At 39.0% G+C, this 23,522-nt stretch overlaps 1 protein-coding gene across 1 annotated transcript in view; it reads left to right on the top strand.

Annotated features, from left to right (window-relative positions):
- Window positions 1–14,682: 14,682 nt before the first annotated feature.
- UBA6 (ubiquitin like modifier activating enzyme 6) overlaps window positions 14,683–23,522 on the top strand; it is a 67,837-nt gene continuing 58,997 nt past the window's right edge. Inside the window, exons 1-2 of the mRNA XM_081059820.1 lie at window positions 14,683–14,779; window positions 17,925–17,987. Coding sequence (XP_080915946.1) covers window positions 14,709–14,779; window positions 17,925–17,987 — 134 coding nt within the window. The 5' untranslated portion in view covers window positions 14,683–14,708. The remainder of the gene's footprint in view (window positions 14,780–17,924; window positions 17,988–23,522) is intronic.

Raw genomic sequence — 23,522 nt, 5'->3', positions numbered from 1 at the left:
TATCCTTCGATAGATGAATGGATAAAGAAGTTGTGGTATATATACACAATGGAATACTATTCAGCGTTAAGGAAAGATGACATAGGAACATTTGTGACAACATAAATGGATCTTGAGAGTATAATGCTAAGTGAAATAAGTCAGACAGAAAAAGCAGAGAACCCTATGATTTCACTGATATGTGGTATATAAACCAAAAACAACAAAAGAACAAGACAAACAAATGAGAAACAAAAACTCATACAGACAATAGGTTAGTGGTTACCAGAGGGTAAGGGGGTTGGGGGGTGGAAGATGAGGGTAAGGGGGATCTAATATATGGTGATGGAAGGAGAACTGACTCTGGGTGGTGAACACACAATGGGATTTATAGATGATGTAATACAGAATTGTACACCTGAAATTATGTAATTTCATTAACAATTGTCACCCCAATAAATTTAAAAAAAAAAAAAGGAAAAATGTTCTCCACTGTGACGTAAGTCTGTCAGCTATTGAATATAAGTTCCCAAAACGCTGCCTATGGAGCCAAGGGGCTGATGCTCTGCTAGAACAGTAAGCGGAACTTTTGCCTTTGGTCTTTGGAGTTTGACTTGTGGGCTGCAGATTCTCCCTCTCTGATAGAGGGTTTGTAAAACTGTAATAGCATTCTTTAGGAAATGTCCCTTCCCTGCTGACCATTATTTGCATAATGTCCTTAGCTCTCCAGCATTGGGAACTGGAAGGAAATTACACCCTTTTCCATTTTGTTTGAGTTCCTGTCTTCCTTCCCAGAAGTTTGAAAGGAGCTGGATGGTGTCTGAGTCCCATTCAGACCTTCAGGGTTGGCCTTGGACTGAGTCTTATGTAGTCTCCACGCAACTACAAGAATGGCTTATGAAATGGTTCCTAGATAAATAACATGCTTTCCCCAATGAAATCTTTCCCTATGGTATGTCTAATGGAGGGCAACCTTACATATAGGGTTGAAAGAGGGTGTGTGTTATTTAAGTGGATCAAAACCACGAGTTACTTGGAAAAAAGAAGCTCTTGGAAGACATGCTTGTAAGGAACAATTACTCAAATCCCCTCCCTCAGAGGTGAGAGGTGGACCATGCAGGTGGCAGCACGTCTGCTACCTCTGCTACCTGGTGGTCACAGAAGGAAGTGACTGAACTGGAAGGAAGAGATGACTCCTTCAACACCTTCTTTAGTGAGACTGGTATTGTCAAATATGTCCCTACAAGAATGTTTGTAGAGCTAGAACCAATTGTAAATGATGAAGTTCACCCTAGGATGCCATCACTGGCAAAAAAGGTGTTAAAAATACCTGTGCCTCTAGGCACTACACCATTGAAAAGGAAATCACTCACTGAGTGTTAAATAGGATTCAGAAGCTAGCTGACCTAAGTACAGGTCTTCAGGCTGTTGGTTGGTTGTAAAACCAGTTTCTATTTTGCCTTTCTGCTAAGAGTTGTTATAGGGAACAGAGTCCTCCACTTACCTAGCTTCTTAGTTTTTCTTAGGTGTAGCTAAGGTCTTCAATTCCATCTTCTCTGTAGCCCTCCAATTGTGCTGTTATATTAGATAATGGGGCCATCTGTAATATTTGTGTAGAAACCGTGATATCAAGCACCCAGTACACAATAACCTTAACCATATTATCAACCAGAGTGTATGCTGAGTCAGATTTTATGGTGCCATGAATATCTATATGACAGTATTCCATACCAACTGTTATGCAGGGCCTCTAGTCCTGCTCCCTGCACAAGAATGCAGGATATGGTGAAGCCAAAAAGGAATAACAACGGAGCCATAGAGAGGGGGCTCATGCCACTATATTCTCGCTGGCGGCTGGGTTGGAGATACAGGAAGCAGGATCCACATGATCCACCATCCACCATCCATTTCTCTGCCAAACAACCCCCGTTGCTAGCTGCAATCTGCCATCTGTTTGCTAACCCCACTGCCAGCATAGCCATGGCAGTTATATTAGTGGCTAATGGCTAACCAGTAACAGCTGATGGCCACCCAGCCACAGAGGATGGCCAGCTGATTATAGCTGATGGCCATCTAATAACCGAGCCAGCACTTTTCCACGTGAGGCCGAGAGCCTGGAAAATGCTCTCTGGGACTCTGTCCCCACACTCCACTTCTCCAGGGTCTCACCTCACAATCTATGTGACAAGCGTCTTTTGCAAGGGGCCCTGTGTCAGGAACCCAGCTCAAGAGAAAAAGTTTCAGTCCAATTCAAGTAATGTCCAAGGGGGTGTCCCTCGATGTCCACCTACTTTCTGGGCACAGCCACAGTTTCTCAGGCTACAGCCACTCTTTCTGGTCACAGCCAGTGTTTCTGGACACCGCCAGACCTCCTGGGCACAGCCAGGGCTCTCAGGGTTACCGTGCTGGAACAATAGGGGCTCACAGTTAAGGTGCTTATATATTCTCCCGGAGGCCGGTCGAGATACAGGAAGCAAACATGCACCTGCACCCCAAAAGGGTCTCCCTGAAGCAGTCTCACTGGCGGCCAGGCGAGACACAGGAAGCAAATACGCAGCAGTTCCACTACGTGGTGATACGTTCCCAAGCAAACAGTCAAGTGATCCATCAAATCAGGGATGGAAGGCACTGCGGCACGCACAAGTGGCATCACTTTATTCAGTTCTCTATAGTCCACAACCGTTCGCCAGGGCTGTGCAATGGCCTCACAATGTGTGCCCTCTCCGCAGGGCGAGGGCTCCAAGTCCTCTCCAACCTGGGGGGGAGGGATGCTCACCCACATCTTAGGACTCAGCAAACGTTTCCTCCTGGGACCACAAGTCCCGCCTCTGAGCTGCCTTAGCAAGGACTTGCCAGCCCACAGGGCCACATCCACCTTCGCCTTTTCCAGCCTCTGCTGGTTGGAGAACCATCATGTCTTCCCACCCCCACAGGGGTCCAGCTCCTGAGAACAGTGGCCACCGGGTACCATACACTGTGGGGGCCACATGTCCTCCTGCCCAGAGTCAGACACCATTCCTACCTGGCCGGAATCCTGCTCGCTGCACCAGGTGTCTGCGTGAGTGGTGGCCTCGGCACAAGATGTCCACGACTCTAGGAGTCCATAGCAGCAGCGGACCACCAAAAAGCAGGCGACGCCTGCTATGGCCAGTAGGGTGGTGTGCCATCCGGAGGCTTGAGAGGACCACTAATTCATTGAGGGGCTACGTTTCTGCCAAGCAGATCACGCCTCCTGCTCCTGGCACTCCTCACGGGCCTCCTGAGACTGAGCTTCCATACGCACAAGCTGCTCCACCGCCCTCTGGAGAGCTCTGGCCAGCACCATACCCGGCTCGCTGTGCCATGTGTCATGCAGGGTGGCATGCAGGGACTCTGGTCCCGCTCCCCACACAAGAATGCAGGATATGGTGAAGCCAAAAAGGAACAAAAATAGAGCCATGGATAAGGGGTTCATACCACTATATTCTCGCTGGCAGCTGGGATGGAGATACAGGAAGCAGGATCCACATATTCGCCATCCACCATCTGTTTCTCTACCAACCAACCCCCCTCGCTAGCTGCCATCCGCACTTCTCACCAACCAACCAACCCCAGTTGCTAGCTGCAATCCGCCATCCACTTGCTAGTGCCACTACCAGCATAGCCACAGCAGTTATATTAGTGGCTAATGGCTAATCGGTAACAGCTGATGGCCACCTAGTCTCAGCAGATCGCCATCTGATTACAGCTGATGGCCATCTAATAACCGAACCAGTACTTTCCACGTGAGGAAGAGAGCCTGGAAACTACTCGCTGGGACTCTGTCCCCACACAAACTTTTCTCTATAGCCATATCTACTTCACTCTGAACACATATCCCAGTTACCTTTGCTGGGAAAACTAAACACGGACATTGTAGTTCAACATTCTGTGCTTTATCAGATATGCCAGGTGATTCTGGTGACTGCTAAAGTTTGATGCTCCCTGGGCTAGAAGATCTGGCTGTCAAACCAAAGACGAGGAAACAAGCCAAAGATGAGAAGGTAGATGATCTGAACATTGTGTCAGGCAAGAAGAAAGATCTAAAATGCAACAGCATAGTTTAGATGGCAACTGAGTTTGATGGTGAACAGTGACTGTGGCAGAACTGGGATCCCTGGAATAGGGCTCTGAATGTGCTCTTTCATAAAGGACTGAAGTGCCTTTACCCTCGATTGGGGCACATCCTGATGAGTGTACAGTATATGTTCTAGAAAGCCATGAGGACTGGATGCCCCACTTAGGGATTTTCAGTTTTGTCATCTGTTTTCTATCATTATTAGCAGAAGGTTAAACTTGGGAGCATAATTTATTATATTTTATCTTCACTCATTGTTGCTTAAGTAGTTAAATCAAACAATAAAGTGTCTTGGAAATTATATTTCAATTGTTAATCTATGGTACTTTGTCTTCTTATTGCTCTATAGGTAATTTTTAAAAATATGTCAGGAAAATGTAGCATGCACATATTCTAATTCATAGTTCACTTAACAGGATATTACAGTAATCCCCCTTATCCACAGAAGATACGGTACAGGACTCCCATGATGCTTGAAACCACGAATAGTACTGAACCATGTATATACTATGTTTTTTCCTATACATACATACCTATTAATATAATAAAGTTTAAGCTACTCTTGCACTTTAGGGTCACTATTAAGTAAAAGATTATTTGAACACAAGCACTGTACTACTGGGACAGCTGATCTGATGGGTAGCATATACAGTGTGGATGTGCTGGAGAAGGGATGATTCACATCCAGGAAGGGACAGAGCAGGACAGTGCTAGATTTCATCATGCTACTCAGAATGATGCACAATTTAAAATGTATGAATTGTTTATTTCTGGAATTTTCCATTTAATGTTTTCAGATCACCAATGACCACTGAAACAACAGAAAGCAAAATCACAGATGGGGAAGGGGCTACTGTATTCATATTTTGAAAAGGTTTATTTACTTCACAAAGGAATTTTCTTTGGGTTCTTCTAAATAGTTAGCTTGCTTTAAGGCAATTCAACTGTACTGCAATACCTTTGGGCAAAGGAGCCCATCTCAACACTCAAAAAGTCAACTGCTTTCCAACTAAGTTCTTGAAGGCCAGATCTCAGGATTCAGTACTTCCTATTCTTTTTGATAGTGATGAAACAGTTGTTTTAATTGTTGGGATCTGGGCATGATATATTAGAAAAATCCTCAATGAGAAAGAAAACGGGATCTTCATCCTGGCTCTCCACCTACAATGATGTGAATTTATCCAACACATTTAACCTGTTTGAGTCATCCTCTTTAAAAACAATGGGGTTGTATATTTAGATGACTGTTAAGAATGTGTGCTAATATTCAATAACTTAGCAGTATGAAGTAAAAAAAATACATGTATAATTACAAAACACAGTGTAGATAATGTGGGCAATCTTTCTAATTTGTGATGCAACCTGTTTGATTTATAGAAATCCAATATGCACTTAAATTTTCAGGAAGATATTCATTACAATGTACACCTATATAATAATAAAAATGGGTCAATTTTAAATGCATTATGTTATCCTGGATTGAAACTAGGAAAGAAAAAAAAAGGGTATTAGTGGGGAAACTGGTGAAATCTGAATAATACGTATGGTTAATAGTATTGTACCAATATTATTATTAACTTCTATTTTGACAAATGTATCACATTACGTAAGATGTTATCATTATGGGAAGCTGAGTGAAGAGTATAAAGAAATTCTTTGTCTTATCTTTTCCAATTTTCTGTAAATCTGAATTTATTCCAAAATAAAGATTTTGAAATATAATTGTGCTGTGCCTTTAGAATGTAACTATGCACTCATATATGCACTCGTGTGTGTGTGTGTGTGTGTGTGTGTGTGTGTGTGTGTGTGTAGCACTGGAACAACAGAAATGAAGGAAGGAGACAGTTTATCTTTGACAGATCAAAGTGGAGAAGGGAAAGGAGCCAGGAAATCAAGCCAACATATTTTTAAACACTACACAAAAGCAATAGAACAAGGAGCTCTCTCTGAAGTTAGAAAAGTTTTCATGAAACCCATGAGAAAGAAAAAATGAGTTTGAACTAAGAAAGTAAAAATCTGCTTTGCCATTAATCAGATATGGACAATAGACACAGGTAAAATCAGCTGTAGTTTACAAAAAAATATTTTTCTCAAGAATATGCTATAAGGTGGCACAACTCTCCCACACACACACACACGCACACACACTTAGAATAACCGAGAAAATATAGGGACTTGGGCCCAGGGCCAAAGGAATGCTGGATGGACAGGAGGAACAGTGGATAAACTGATCACAAGAAAGTCACCATACCATCACTCCCGAGACACACACACACACACACACCAAAAAAAGAAAAAAAGAAAGAGTAAAAAAGCAACAGCTGCTGATTATTTTCGCCCATCTAAGCATTTAGTTATGTATAGATGAAACCACTGTTCCACATCCGCAGTTGATCAAGGCTCAACAACTACACCGCCTTCCCAAGATTGCGAAAATGATCAGTCCACCAAATCCCCCACAGTACAGGCCTGAACATAGTCAGCAGGCAACATAGCAGGTAAAGAAAGCCCACCTTTTTCAAAAAGCCCACCACTTTCAAAAGCCCACCATCACGTGGAAGCCACTTTATCCCCAGCTTATAAAAGCAGCCAAGCAAAGCCAGTCTCCTTGTTAGAATGTACTGCCTCCCTTGTGATTGGGCATAAACTTAATAAAATTAATCTGGAAATTTTTCTGGGGTTTCCTATCAATTTCTATCTTGGGAAACCCAAGAACTACAACAACACTGGTAACATAACTACTGCTTTTTTACTCACAGATAACCCTTTTTTCCACAGCTATAGACTATCAAAAACTTTCTCTTTGAAATCCCTTTATTAAGATCGAAATATCCGAGATGCTACTCAAGATGGCAGAGTAAGTAAACACTGTGCTTACCTTCTCTCACGACCACATCAAAATTAGGACTAAACTAAAAATCACCATCATTGAGAATTACGTGAAATCTTGCTGAACTGAATGTAGCCCTACAACTAATGACATGCAGAAGTAGCCACCTGGAGAGTGGTAGGAGGGGCAGAGACTGGTCCCACACCTGTGTGTGACCATTAAAAATCAGGGGGGATATCTCAGCTGCGGAGGTCTCCCCTGAGGAGCCAGGGTGCCCAGACCCTCCCCAGCCCAGGGTTTCAATGCCAGGGAGAAAAGACCCCATAATTTGTGGTCGTGAAAACCAGCAGAGATTGTGACTGAGTAAGACACAGGGCAGCTGGAGTCCAGGCGCTCCTCTTAAAGGGACCATGAACAGACTTACTCGCCAATGGCATCCGAGCTCCCAGCTCCAGCACTGGGGCAGCAGCTGGAGAGGTGATAGGGACATATGGGGTGGGGAACTGAGTTGTCTGGTGGCAGAACAAGCGCTGGAGGGGGGCAGCTTTTCAACAAACGGAAGAGCTGGCGAAAGCCACTGTGTCTTTGTTCAGCCTTCCCCCTTCCCAGCGTGCAGAAGCAGGTGGCCACTTATCTGAATCTCCATCCAGCTGACTAACGCCGTTCATTCTCCATGCACTGGTAATTCTGAGACCCTGCCCTACCCAACTTTCAGGTTGTTACCCAAGCCGCTTCCAGTGGGTTTTTCATACAAAGCGCCTGCTTTGGCTCATGCTGAACGACTTTCCTACAGTCTCTCAAAGGTCTGCGGAACACAGAGAAGCAGTATCTGGCTTGAGCATGTCCCATATCTCTAGCAGCAGCCCTAAGCCCAGAACTAGCAGAAGCCGGTCTTGGTTCATGGCTTGGCCTCTTGAGGCACTTCCAAGCAGGCCGCAGGCCGCAAACCTTTTTGGATTTTTTTATGGCTGATGGGACAAGTGACCCCAGGTGAGACAAAGGCTGCAACTGAACTTGGCCTGCAGCAGGTCACCTCCCAGGTGGCTCTGGGGCTGGCATACCAAGTAGCCAACTTTGAAAAGAGCTGGTGCATCACCCAGCCACCTCCAAGGATGACACACCCAAAGGGTGGATTGGGCAGGCACCAGAGCCCTGCTGAGATAGATCCAATTCTGTAGGGTTAGCCCCTATACCACACAACTCCTCCACTGTGGTCAATAACAATCCTCACAACCAATGAGCCCCAGGGTCAATCCTTACCAATGACATGCAAACAGCAACCAAGGATCAACTCTAAGGGGAGGGCACACACAACCCACACAAGGACACACCTGGAGTATGCAGCTCAGGTGACCTGGAAGACTGTGCCACTGAGCTCCACAGCACACCTGTTACATAAGGCCATATTACAAAGACTGGGAGACATAGCAGTCCTACTTAATACATAAAAACAAACAGGGAGGTAGCCAAAATGGGGAGACAAAGAAACATGTCCCAAGTAAAAGAACAGAACATACTACAGAAAAAGAACAAAAAGGAGACAAGCAATCTACCAGAAACAAGAGTTCCAAACACTGGTTATAAGGATGCTCAATGATCTCAGGGACAACTTCAAAGAGATAGAAAACATAAAAATCAACATAGAAAACATTAAAAAGAATCAGTCAGAAATAAAGAATACAATGATGAAAATGAAGAATACATTACAGGGAATCAGCAGTAGATTAGATGAAGCAGAGGATCAAATCAGCGATTGAGAAGACAAGGTAGCAGAACACACCCAATCAGAACACCAAAATAAATAAATAAATAAATAAAAATAAAGACTCCAAAAAATGAGGATATTTTAAGGGGCCTCTGGGACAATATCAAGCATACCAATATTTGCATCATAGGGTACCAGAAGAAGAGAAAGAGCAAGGAATTGAAAACCTATTTGAAAAAATAATGATGGAAAACTTCCCTAACTTGGCAAAGGAAATAGATATACTAGCCCAGGAAGTGCAGAAAATCCCAACAAGATGAAACCAAAGAGGCCCACACCATGACACATCAGAAGTAAAATGCCAAAGATTAAAGACAAAGAGAGAATCTTAAAAGCAGCCAGAGAAAAGCAGTTAGTTACCTACAAAGGAGCTCCCATAAGTCTATCAGCTGTTTTCTCAACAGAAACTTTGCAGGCCTGAAGAGATTGGCAGGAAATATTCAAAGTGATGAAAAGCAAGGACCTACAACCAAGGTTATTCAACCCAACAAAGCTATCATTTAGAATTGAAGGATAGATAAAGAGCTTCCCAGACAAGAAAAATCTAAAGGCATTCATCACCAGTAAACCAGTATTACAAGGAAACTTAGAGGGACATTTTTAAGACAAAAATAATAATAAATAAAACAAAATGGCAATAACTACATACCTATTAACAAGTACTTTCAATGTAAATAAATTAAATGCTCCAATCAAAAGTTGGGGGCCTGTGTGGATAAGAGAATAAGACCCTTACAGACACTGACTACAGAAACTTGCTACAGATCAAAAGACACACATAGACTGAAAGTAAAGGGATAGAAAAGATATTTAGTGAAAATCAAAATAAAAATAAAAATAAAAAAAAGCTGGGGTAGCAATACTTATACCAGGAAAAAAAGACTTTACAACAAAGGCTACAACAAAAGACAAAGAAGGACCCAGTAATCCCACTTCTGGGTGTTTACCCAAAGAAACCCAAATTGTGACTTCAAGGGGACATGTTCATCCATGTTTATTTTGGCATTATTTACAGTAGCCAAGCTATGAAGGCAACCTGGGTGTCCCTGAATGAATGTAGAGGTGGTACACATATACAATGGACTATTACTCAGCTGTAAAAAAAGAATGAAATCTTGCCATCTGTGACAACATAGATGAACCTAGAGGGCATTGTCTGAGTGTAGTTAGACTGCGAAAGACAAATGTTATATGTTTTCACTTATAAGTGGAATCTAAAGAACAAAATAAATGAAACAGAAACAAATTCATAGATATGGAGAATATTTTTATGGTTGCCAGATGGGAGGGGGTTCGAGGGTGGGTAAAAAAGGGGAAGGGATTAAGAAGTACAAATTGGTTCTTACAGAGTTGTCATGGGGGTGTAGGATATAGCATAGGGAGTATAGTAAATAATACTGTAATAACTACGTATGGTGTCAGATGGGTACTAGATTTGTTGGAGTGATAGATGGTAGGGAGGTTGGGAGCAGGGTGAAAAAGGTGAAGGGATTAAGAAATACAAATTGGTAGTTATAAAATAGTCATGGGAATGCACGGCATAGGGAATATAATCAATAACGTGGTAATAACTATGTATAGTGCCAGGGGGGTACTAGTTAAGGTGATCACTTCTTCAATTATATAAATGTCTAACCACTATGCTGCACACCTGAAGTTAATAGAAAATAATATTGAATGTCAAGTATAATTGAAAAATTCTAAAAGGGGAAAAATTCTAAAATAATATTGAATGTCAAGTATAATTGAAAAATTCTAAAATGGAGAATAACAGGTTCAAAGTTCCAGGTATAAAACAAGTATGTCCTGAGGAAGTAATATACAACATAGGAAATACAGTCAGTAATATTGTGATAGCGTGGTACAGTGTCAGATTGTTGCTGGACTTACCATAGTGATCACTTCTTTAGCAGAGGGAATATAACCAATAATATGTTAATAACTATGTATAGTGCCAGGTGGGTACTGTTGAATAACTATGACATACACCTGAAACTAATATAATATTGTATGCTACCTATATTTTAATATAAATCTTTTAAAAAATTGAAATATCCCACTCTTGGCTAGAAGATCTCAGTAATTATGATGCAAAGAAATAGCCTCTACTTCCAATCCAGGGGCAGAACTTCAGAAAAGTTTGTGAAAACATCTATTTTAACCTTTTAGTTTTCAAGAAAAAAAGCATCCTGGGTCCATGTTGTAGTCCAGACCTAACGTAGACCCCTTTACATACAGCCTTGCTTCCTTTTGAGCCTACTAAAACATTTTAAAACTTCATTTTAATTCCTCCTAAACATTTGGTGAGGCAGTTCATGGTTCTTCTGGAATGTTGGAGTACCTCTTTGCAATGGGTAGAAACCTGACTTTCTTGGGATACAGTTTTGTTCTTGATGGATCTAGGCTTATTGGACTAGGAAGACTGCCTCACATTAAAAGTTCAGGAAAATTAATGTCACATAAAAATGAGCAACCAAAAAGTATCAGGTTTACATTCTATACAGTTATTATAAGAAAAAAGAGTAAGGAACATAACAGCATCATTACAGATAATGAAAGTGTGCCTGAAAGATGTGCCACAAAAATATATCAAAACTGTAAATTACTATTTTGAAACTAGCTAAATGAGATTAAGAAAATGATACATGGTATGAAAGAACATGATTCGGAATTAGAAAATCTCAATTAACTCAATAGGGGATCCTTTCACAGTGTATACATATATCAAATCATCACATTGTACATGTTAAATATCTTAGTTTTATTTGTCAATTACACTGCAATAAAGCTGGGAGAAATCAGAAAACTCAGAAATGAGGTGACAGAAACAGGAAAATTAGTCACAGAAATAAACTAAAGGAAACAAAAGCTTGTAAACACAACAAATTGATATTTTCTGTAAAGCAATCTTCTGTCAAGAATCCTTAGGTTGATGTTTCTCTAGTCATTTTAGTTTTCTGATGATCATTCTCTAATAATTCTTTAGGAAGCGTTCATGGGAACAAGTCTGGTCAAATGTTGGTATCATATCAAGCATTGATAATAGTTTATACCCTTTGTACATGAGAGTTGATTTGCTAGATATAAATTCCTTGGCCCACACTTTTTTCCTTGAGTATTCTAAATATGATTCTACTTTCTTCTGTCAAAAAAGTTTCACTGTCAAAGTCTGATAATATTCCAATTTTCTTTTCCATTTTACAAATGTGACAAAACATTAAAATCTGTTAAATCCAGGTATTTGTTATATTGTATGTTTGAAATTATTCACACCATATTTCATCAAATCTAAGATGACCTCAATTTTAAGAACATCATTGTTTTCTGTATTAATTTAAAAAATGCATTCTAATTTCAGGGATGTTAAAATGTGAAGAAGTTGGGTCTTAGATGAAATACAGTATATTCATTTTATATTGCTGTATAACAAATTACCATAAACATAGTGGGTTAAAACCACATAAATTTATTAGCTCACAGTTTTGCAGGTCAGAATTGGGGGCACAGCATAGCTGGGTTATCTGCCCAGAGCCTCACAAGGTTGAAATCAATGTATCAACCAATTGTGTTCTGATCTGGAGCTTGGGTTCTTCTTCCAAGCACATAGAGGTTGTTGACCAAATTTAGTTCCTTGCAGCTGTAGGCCAAGGTCTCCATTTCCTTTTTGACTGCTAGCTGGGGGCGACTCTCAACTCCTAGAGGCCATTCTCATTTGTTTCCATGCATTCCCTTCCCTCTTCACAGCCAGCAAGGGAAAATCTCTCTCACATCAAACTCCCCTTCCAGGAAAAGCCCAGTCTCTTTTAAAGGTAGAGTGGCAATATACAAATAAACAAATAAATATACACCAGAAGGTGATACCGTGTTTCTCCAAAAGTAAGACCTAGCCAGACCACTGGCTCTAATGCATCTTTTGGAGCAAAAATTAACATAAGACCCGATATTATATTAATTATATTATACCTGGTCTTATAGCAAAATAAGACCGGGTCTCATATTAATTACTGCTCCAAAAGACGCATTAGAGCTGATGGTCCAGCGAGGTCTAATTTTCGGGGAAACATGGTAGATGCTAAAAAAAATAAAATAAAAAGTTTACACTTGCATTTCCTTCTGTCTAGAATACTCTTCTGCTAGAATATCTAGCAGGGCTCACACCATTTAGGTTTTGGCTCGAATGTCACTTCCTCAAAGAGCCTGTCTGTGACTATCAAAAATTGTCTTCCTCCTCATCCCCAAGTCACTTTCTATCTCCTTGCCCTTTTTCAATTTCATTATATTTACTTTCTGAAATTATAATTTCATTCATTTTCCATTTTTTGGATTCCCATAGTGAGACTGACAAAATCAGGGATCACTGTATGTCTATCGCCTGATTACTGTCTAATCATTAGCTCCTAAAGTTTAATAGACATTTAATATTTAGGAAGGAAAGAAATGAGGGGGGAAATTCAAAGGAAATACAGAAATTGCAATTATCTGTGGGGTGGGACAAAGATATTTATATTTATTAACTTTAGAATAAAGAGTAAAGACAGGGACACACCTAGTGCTAGAGCAGAACCTTGAAAGAATGGGACATAGACCGAGGTCATTTTAGTGGTTATATAGAAAAGGTACACAACTGGATTGAGAAATCTGAAAGATGCCATAGGTAAACAGCATTAAGTTTCCAGGTATTTGGAGATGTATAATTTTGAAAAGAGAATGGAAAGGCACAAAGGATAATGCAGTTTTGCCTGGACCCTCTCTCCACACTAGAGGAAGAAGTTCTAATTAGGTAAAAATATCATGCATTGCAAAAGGTATATAATATAAATATACAAAGTCAAAGCATATGCTAATTTTTTAATCCTACGCGTTTCTTCAAATATAGTTATTTAGAATGAAAGATAAATTCTAATGTAATTGTGTCCCACTAACTTTTGTTTTCTAAGAAAGGTGAAAGGGGAGTCAATGGAAAGAGAATTAGATGAGAAGTTCCTAGACATGTGTCATGCAGGGTGTGATACGGGGTCTCAGCTCCCGCTCCCCACATAAGAACGCAGGATACGGTGAGGCCAAAAAGAAACACCCACAGAGCCATAGGTAGGGGAGTCATACCACTATATTCTCGCTGGCGGCTGGGTTGGAGACAGGAAGCAGGAGCCACAGTGTTCGCAACCCTCACGGCACCACTTGCTAGCTCAGCCATCATCTTCAGCTAGGCCCCATTTGCTGCTAGCGTAGCCACAGCAGTTATATTAGAGCCCAATGGCTCACTGGTTACAGCTGACGGCCAACTAGCCACAGCTGATGGCCATCCGATCACAGTTGATGGCCATTTACTACATGAGCCAGCACCTTTGCATGTGAGGCCGAGAGCCTGGAAACTGCTCTCTGTGGCTCTGTCCCCACAACGTACTTAACCCGACAGTGATAGCTCTGTGACCAGCTCTTTGACCTTGACCAAGTCACTTACACTGACTGGAAGTTCCTTTCCTCCACCCAAAAAGTGAAGGGGCAAACTGATGGCATGTCATTTATAGCTCTAAATATCACATTCTATTAAACCTGTGACAGTGCCTGACATGTAGTATACGCCCAAAATTATGTTAAAAGTACAACGTCTTAAAATGAAATTTCAGATGGAAATCTGGAGCTACCTATTACTAGTCTTCGGTTATTTACGAAATGAAGGTTTCCTCTCCTCGCTACAAAATTCAAGAATTTTGCTACGCAGCCCCATCATTTCGTTGGCCACTGGAATGCTCTGTGCTTGGCCGAAGAGCCACAGGTGACCACGCATAACATGACTGTTTTGATTTCACTTGCGGATCCGGGTCACAGTAGCGCCGTTCACCGCAGCCACCTGCGGCAAAGCGCGCTCCGAGACCACACCCAAACCGGAAATCACGACGTCCCGGGGGTTGACGGGAAGGCGCGGCCAGCCTGCGCGCTCCCCAGGCCCGCCCCCTCCGGTGATGTCACTGCCCGCCCCTTGACCCCCGCGGTCCCGCCCCCTTCCCTGTACCCGGAGGCGGCGACTTCACTGGACCATGGAGAGATCGGAACCGGTGGTCGCACCTCAGCGGGAAGAGGCGTCCTGCTCTTCATGGGGAGACGGCAGGTGAGAGGACGCGTGTGGGAGCGAAGAAGCGAGGGATGGCGGGGACCCCGACGCTAGCTTTCTGCTTTCCTCCCCGTCGGGTGGGTAGAGAGCTCTCGTGAGGCCGCGGGGCCAGGCAGAGCCGGCCCGGGGAGGCGAGGGGAGCGCGCGGAGTGGGTGTGGCGGCCTGGGCTCCGACCTCTGCGGCTCCCGGCCGCTCTGAGGAAAACGTCCACTTCTCATCGGTTTCAGCGCGTTCTCAGTTTCGGTCGGGGTCTGCCATCCTCCTCCCTCCCGGTTACCGGACGGGAAGGGTGCCGGCGAGAGGGCTCCAGCCGAGAGTTCTGGCCCGGCTCGTTTGCTGTGAGCTTCCCGAGACCTGGTGCCTAACACCTTCCCCCCTCCTTTCGGTAAAATGAAAGCTAAAAGTTCTGTGCGTGATCCTCCATTGAGTTTCTCCTTTGAAAACTATTACCAGAGGGAACTTGGTAGTAATGCATCCGTGGCGGTCAGAACACTGTGAGGTCCTCTGTTGACCACCGTTAAAAAAAAAAAAAAAAAAAATTCAGGAAAAGAAACATGAGTTAATCATTTTTATTTCCCGGTTGGGGTTGAGGTTCTAAACGTCTTTTCCACGGCTGCGAAATTATGGGGGGGGTGGGATGTTCCTATAGGTCCCGTATCAATCACCTCGTAATTAATAAAGATGTTACATCCTGCCCGTGACCAGGATACAATATGCTAACGGTGATGGATATGTGATGTTGAGCTAAAGTAAGACTTCCAGAAACCTGTAACTTTTTCACCCGCTTCAGATTGAAAGGGATGATTTTTGTACCATGATATTGCCTGCTGTTGTCAACACTGCCAGACTCACTTGGGGAATATTACGCAGTACAGAGACTCCCCTTATGTAAAGCGTGTTTGATTAACATATAGACCTTATTATAAAAAATGATTTTTTGAAACATTCCAGTAAGGCAGAACTTTCTGAAAAGTATGCTCGTGACAGACATTTTAAGTGATATAGCTGATTAGAATGTAACTCTTCTCATTTTTACTTAAGAGCTTTACCCACTAGGCTATTACCCTCCATGCAAGGAAGACAGCGAGTGAAAGTACTAGGGGTAAGAAAATGGTGTGAGACGAAACTTTTTTGTTTTCATATTTTGTTACAATGCCAAAGCAGGGTATTATAGTGTATGTGTGTGTTTTTATTAGATAACTGATCTCTTAAACACAGCTATTTTCTGGTTTGCTTTCATGATTACGATCAGGAATATTTTTAATAGTTACCAATTTTAATTAGCTAGAAGCTAGTACCATTTGATGCTACCATTCAGTGTTTGGTAAGATAAATGATAACATTTTGATTAACTATACTTACAAATCCTTTGGCTTGTATATCAATACCAGGCCTAGAAAACTGGATTCTAAAACTGAATTTCTTTCTATCACATTGTTTTTAGAATCCTGTAATTGATCATTAGAGCTTCCCAGAACCTGGAATAGATTACCGTGTTTCCCCGAAAATAAGACCTAGCCAGACCATCAGCTCTAATGCATCCTTTGGAGCAAAAATTAACGTAAGACTTGGTATTATATTATCTTATATAAGACCAGTATTATATTATATTAGACCCTGTCTACTATATTAAATTAATATATTACATTAAAATAAGACCGGATCTTATATTAATTTTTGCTCCAAAAGACGCATTAGAGCTGATGGTCCGGCTAGATCTTATTTTCGGGGAAACACGATATTACACTTTTATTAAGATGATAATTGATTTTAGCTGCCATGGTGGCTCAGGCCCAAATGCCTCAGGCTGATTCGCTGTGTCAGGGAACCATCTCTGTTTCCCAGTGTCTATCCTATTAACATTTTTCTTTCTACTCTGTGCTGTGAAGATATTGGGATGGGCTGCGGTAAATGATATATATCATTATAAGTATGTCTTGTCATACTAGTACGTTTAACTTTTTAATTTTTAAAACTCATTCAACAGATATTTTTTGAATGTTTTTGATATGCCTACCATGAGAGGCAGTAGGCAGTATTGAGTGTTGGTCAACAGCTAGACTGCTGAGGTTCAGATTCTGACTCTGCCATTTACCTGCCCTGACTTTCAGCAGGTTATTTAAGTTAACGTTTGTCACCCTCCTTTTTTTCACCCCTTTGTTCAGTGGAGATGGTAATAGTATCTATTTCATAAAGTTATTGTAAGGGTTAACTGAGTTATAACATCTAAAACATTAAAACAGTATGACTACAGTGTTATTATTAAATGCTAGGTACTATTTTAGGTATATGGAATACAGTAGTGAATTTTTTCTTACAGTAGTGAATTCTTAACGGATCATACATTTTAAAGGGGAAAGCAGACAGTTAATACACAGTTAATGATAAGTGAGTTGAAGAAAATACAGCAGGTGAAATATGATGATGGTTTGGCCTTAGTGTATGCTGATTGAAATAGTGAGAAGTGATCAGATTTAAGATCTCTTTTGAAGAGCTAAGAGGACTCAGAGATAGAGAAATTGAAGGAAAAAGTTAAGATTCCCTGGATATTTGGGCCTGAGCAAGTACATGGTCATACCAAAAACTGAATTGGGAGAGACTGGGGAAGAGTAGATTAAGAGGGGGGGAGTTGAATTCTGTTTTGGGCTTGTTATATTTGTGATACTAACTGAACATCAGAATATAGATATTGCTTTGGCAGATGTGTAAAAGCTGGAGGTTACGGGAGAGATCAAACATGGAGTAACAAGTTTAGATATTATCAGTATATTGGTAAATTCCAGGGACCAAATAAGATTATCTAGGAATATTGTATATTAGAGGTTTATGGGGCACTCCAACAAAATTGTTAAAATACAGATTCATCAGAATATATGTAGCAATGATAAAACAACACCTGAGAAAATAACCATGGGCTGTAATTTTGCAGTACACACAGAAAGCGTAGGCAATCAGTGAATTTAATTTTGAACTATTTTTAAAATCCTAGAAAAGTGGTGGATAGTAAAATATGTATCTGGTTTGTAAAACTTCCCTTAATAACTGGTGTATCTGATCCCATGTATAATTGAATGTTACATTACAGGATGTGAATATTAAGTAACCATACTTGGCCTTATAAATTGTGTTTTATTTTTTCAGTACAAATAAAAATTTGCCCATCATGTCAACAGAATCTGTGGAGATTGATGATGCATTATACAGGTAAGAACCTTAAGGAAACTGACTTACTGTCCCCATTCTTTGTTCTCAAATAATGGAGTAGTCTCTTTGAACAAATACCATTAGGCCTATGCGGAATTTTGTAAATACAGCCTAAGAGTTGCTGTCAAGTTAAAATTAGTGATTCTGTGATTTTTTTTTTTTTACTATAGTTTGAAAGCTAGAATATTTAAATTTCAGTTGCTTTAGTTGGTATGACTAAAATCATTTACTTGTCATACTTTAGTTGGTATGACTAAAATCATCTACTACAAAATATACCTCTTCTTTTTGGACAGGAGTACATATTTATGTTCTTAATAGTGCAAGAATCTCATGAAAAGCAATCCATTCCACTTTATACAGTAGCATCTAGAGAATGTATTTACTTCAGTGTAATCTCATTAACATTGTGTGTTTGCACTGTATAAACAGTGGAGAAGTACTGTGTGACTGAAGAGCTGTGATTTGAATGGAATTTAGTGGAACTTTTTTAACCATACTTTTTCATGAAATCAAAATACTTTTTTCAGAATTAAAGAGAAATTAAAAACACACACATTCCTATCACTCCTAAGACATTTTTGTAATACTTCAAGTTGTTTGTATGTAAGATAGTATCATCTCAGTTTAAAAGTTTTTAGATTTTCTTTTATATGATCATGAAAAATATATTTTATGTATGTAGAATTTGGAAAAATAGGATCATTGTGTATTTTGAATTCCTCTTTATATTTTTTTTTAATGTGGGATGTAGCGTCATTTTTGAGTACTTCAGGAGGAGTTGATATGTTGATTTCAAATCTGTTTTGTGTTACACACTTGGAAAAAGTGGTAAAAGACTAAGTTAATTTTGCTTATGTAAAAATTATTTTATCATATGGTCTCCTGATTATAAGTATACTTCAGAAGTCACCTTAAGTTTGGACTCTTATTCTGTAATTATGATGTTCTTAATGTACTTTTGGTCATATTCTTTGATTAACAAATGGCAGCTCTTTGAGATAGCATTGGCTAATTTTATTAATTATTTAGTTAAAATCCTGTGAAACTTTTATATCTCTACAACCCTGTAATTGCTGATTAATAAACAATTTTCAGTAAACCAGAGATCAAAATTTCCTTTTTCAGTGCTATGTAAGTAGGCTGCAATTTGCTTGACTGAAAGTTACAGAATGTAGTGGTTCATTATTGCTGGATCATAATGTAGTTCTATTTTTAATATTTTGGGGACTATCCATTTCGGTTTCTATTGCATCTGGACCATTTTACATTCCCACCAACAGTGCACAAGGATTCCAGTTTCTCCAGATCCTCACCAACAATTGTTATTTTCTGGTTTTTTGTTGTTTTATAATGGCCATCCTAACAGATGTGATATCTCATTGTGGTTTTGCATTTCTCTGATAATTAGTGATGTTGAGCACCTTTCCATACTCCTGTTGGCCATTTGTGTGTCATCTTTGAAGAACTCTATTCTAGTCCTTGCTCATTTTTTAATCAGGTTATTTGGGGAATTTTTGTGGGGTTTTGTTGTTGTTGTTATTGAATTATAGCTTCTTATATATTTTGTTATTACCCCTTTATCAGAGATTTGCAAATACTTTCTCCCATTCTCTAGTTTGCTTTTTCACTTCATTAATCATTTCTTTGCTACAAAGAAGCTTTTTAGTTTTGAAGTAGCACCACTTGTCTGTTTTTGCTTTTGTTGCTTGTGCTTTTGGTGTCATAACCAGGAAATCCTTGCCAAAACCAATGTTAAGGAACTTTTCTTCTAGGAGTATTATAATTTTCTTCCAGGAGTATTATATATAGTTCAGGTGTTATGTTTAAGTCCTTAACCCATTATGAATTGATCTTGTGTGTAGTATAAGATAAAGGTCCAATTTCATCTTCTGCATGCAGATACCTAGTTTTCCCACCACCATGTGTTAGTACTTTTTCTCTGAATATACTGGCCATACTAGACTATTTTCATAACAAACATAGTTTATACTTTTACTCCTCAGTTGTCTTCCTAGAGTTCCTTTTTGTGTCTCAAAAGTACTTTCTACTTACGTTTAAAGAATCACTCAAATGTCTATTCTGATACTTTACATGATTTACTTTTCCTCCTTTCTGCTCAGTCCTAAAACACATTATTTTTGTTGCTATTAAAGTACCTAAAAAAAAAGTTCTTATCACATTGTCTCAGTAGTATATTTTTACATATATGTTGACTCTGTCAAACTGAGTTTCTCAAACTTCAGGTCTATGGCACATTGTCTAATGCTTAAAAGATTATTGAATGACTAGAGCAAGACAGAGGGTTCAGATTGATTTGTGGTCTTGAACCCTCGATAGATGGCAGTTTAGTGAATCGGCAGGAAACAAAACTAGAAGAATCAAAAGATATGACAGAAAAGTCTGAAAAGGGTGCATGTGGTACTTACATTAGGAGATACTGATATTAAAAAGGTATTTACACATTTCATCCTGAGGCAAAACAGTATCAGGGCAAGGTCCAGTATTCCCCTCTACAGGAATATGGTATGAGGAAGTACAATAAGACAGTCTTACATCTGGAAAATTCTGATAACTGGAAGAATAGAAAAACGAAAGTTTCTCTTTTCTCTGGAATTGGGACATTTTGAGCAAATAAGCGTGTTTTTAACAGACCAAATATACATAAATTCATTTTTACCTAAAAGTTAAAGAGGAAGTATAACTTTTTGGCATTTTATATGTTGATATTTGTAAGGTCAATCCTTTAAATATTGTTTATTTCCTACTAGATGCTGTAATTGAAATCTGGTTAATATTTACTAGATATACAAGTTTTCCCAAATATGAAAATTTAGTCTCAGGTTATAATTACTTCTAAACAGTTAGGCTTTCCTACAAAACTAAAACGCTCTAAAAATCTACGAATCTTGAATATTAGTTAAGTTTCTAATATTTGTAAATATATCTAAGCAGGAAATATTTTTAGAGCACTTTCAAGCAGTCTAGTTGAACAAAATGTCTTTCTGAATACATTTCACTTTTTTCTTATTAGTGCTCAATCGTCACCTCATAGTTACTGATCAAATAAATCTGAAATTGTTCTCAGAATCTAAAGATCTTTTTTGTTTGGGAGTAGGGGCACCACTTCTAACAGCATTCTGAGCCATGTCTCTTTACTGTTAACATTTTTAGTGCCTGCAAATTTTTGAATGAATTAGACCCAAGCCAGTTCTGTAGGTCTGTCCATTTATTTCTTTCCCTCTGAGGATGTGTCTGAGCTTGCTGATCCCAAGATTTATCTGAAGAAATGAATGAGTCCCAATTTAGGACTCCTGCCTTGATTTTGTAACTATCCTTTGAACAAAGAACTCTCCACTGGAAGTAATTTGGGCTGATTCAGGTAATGATAAAATACGGTACTTGATATCTCTTTTCTGTATTCTTTGCCTTAAATTCTTCTCTTCCTCCGATTTCTCATGTGTAAATGAGAATAATATGTCATAGCTTAAGAATATTACCTTAGTCTTAAAGATTTTATTTAAAAAAAACTATTAATATAAAATAGTTTTTGACATGAAATAGCACTCGGCACCATTGGATCCGTTTTTCTTCTTCCTGTTCTTAAGTTTAATTAAATGCTCTCATACCCATTTAGTAACCTAAGCTAGAAACCTTGGTTTCATCTTAGATATTTTTCCCTGTTTGTCATCCTTCAAATTCAATTAATTTTTTTAATCCTTCCAGTTCTTTCTAAACAACTCCTAATTCCAACTCTTTCATTCTCTCTCCCTGCGTTCATCATCTCTCATTGAACTATTGTAATATTCTCTTATGTGATCTTTTTAGAGCTACTCATCTCTAACCCATCTTCCGTACTTTATTCAAAGTATTATTTTGAAATTTATCTCAGAGCACATGACTCCTCAGTTTAAAATCCTTAAATTGTTCCCTATCGTCTGCTTTGGTGAGGCCAAACTATATAATAAGCATTCAAGCCCCCTTTCGAATACAGCATAACATAGTGGCTGAGCATATAAACTTTGGTATGAGATCTGAATTTGAATCATCCTCCACCATTTATGAGTGTGATCTTAAGCAAGTTGCTTAACCTCTTAAGTCTAACCTTTATTTTCACTCATTTTTTTCATACTTCATTCAAGAAATACTTAATGAGAAAAAGGTATACAAATTACAAATTCATCATAAAGAATAGGGCCTAAGAGCTCAATAATTTCTAGTTTTATTTACTATGTGTTATGGCAATATCTTTTCTTTCTTTTGGGGTATTAGTATTTTTTATTTATTTATTTTTAATTAAAGTTTATTGGGATGACAGTTGTTAGTAAAGTTACATAGATTTGAGGTGTACAATTCTGTAATACATCATCTGTATATTACATTGTGTGTTCAACACCCAGAATCAGATCTCTTTCCATCACCATATATTTGATCTCCTTTACCCTTTTTAGCCTCCCTTGTCATCTCTCTTTTTTGGTGAAGTGTCTTTATAAATCTTTTGTCTTTCTTTTTTTATTAGATTGTCTTATTGAGTTTTTTATGTACTCTGTGTACGTATTTTTTGTTATATATGGTTAGAAATATTTTTTCCTACTTAGTGGCTTGACTTTCTTTTCATAACAATGTCTTTTGCAGAACAAAATTTTAAATTCTGCTGATACAATTTTTTATATATAATTCATACTCTTTTGTACTGTTAAAAAAATGTTTGCGAAATTCAAGGACTCTAGCATTTTCTCTGATGTTATCTTCTTGAAGTTTCATAGTATTGACTCTTAAATTTAGGTCTATGAGCCATTTCAAGTTAATTTTCATATATGGTGTGAGGTAAGGGCCAAGGTTTATTTTTTTCCATATAACTCCAATGTTTCACCATCATTTTTTGAAGATCATCCATCCCCATTGAATTCCCTGGGTTTCTTTGACAGAATTCAATAGACTATCTGTGGCTTTATTTCTGGAATCTTTTATTTCAGTGATCTGTGTATCTCTTTACACCAGTCCCACTGTAGCTTTATCATAAATCTTGGAATTTAGGAGTATAATTCCTCCAACTTTGATCTGCTTTTACAAAGTTGGTGTGACTCTTTTCTTCTAGGTCATTTGAATTTCCAAAAACATTTTAGAATCAGCTTGTTGATTCTTTAGAAAAAAAAAAATCTTCCTGATATTTGTTTTTGTGTTGAATATGTGGTTCAATTTGGGGAATACTGATATTTTAACAATATTGAATTTTAAGATCCATTAACGGAGTATGTCAATTTCTTTTCTCTCTCCTAGATCTTGCACAACTGTTGTTTTCGTAATTTGTATTTTTTATACTATTGTAAGTGGTGATTTTTAAATTTCAATTTCCAGTTATTTATTACTTCTAAATTGGAGCACAATTGATTTTTGCATATTGATTTTTTATTCTGCAATCTTGCTAAACTCACTTATTCTAATAAATTTTTTTGTAAATTCTATAGGATTTTCTACACAGTCATGTTGTTTGAAAATAAAGAAGTTTTACTTCCTGTTTTCCAGTCTGGAAGC

This window comes from Rhinolophus hipposideros, assembly GCF_964194185.1.
Source record: "Rhinolophus hipposideros genome assembly, chromosome: 1".
NCBI lineage: Eukaryota > Metazoa > Chordata > Mammalia > Chiroptera > Rhinolophidae > Rhinolophus > Rhinolophus hipposideros.
This window is presented reverse-complemented; position numbering and strand designations above follow the sequence as displayed.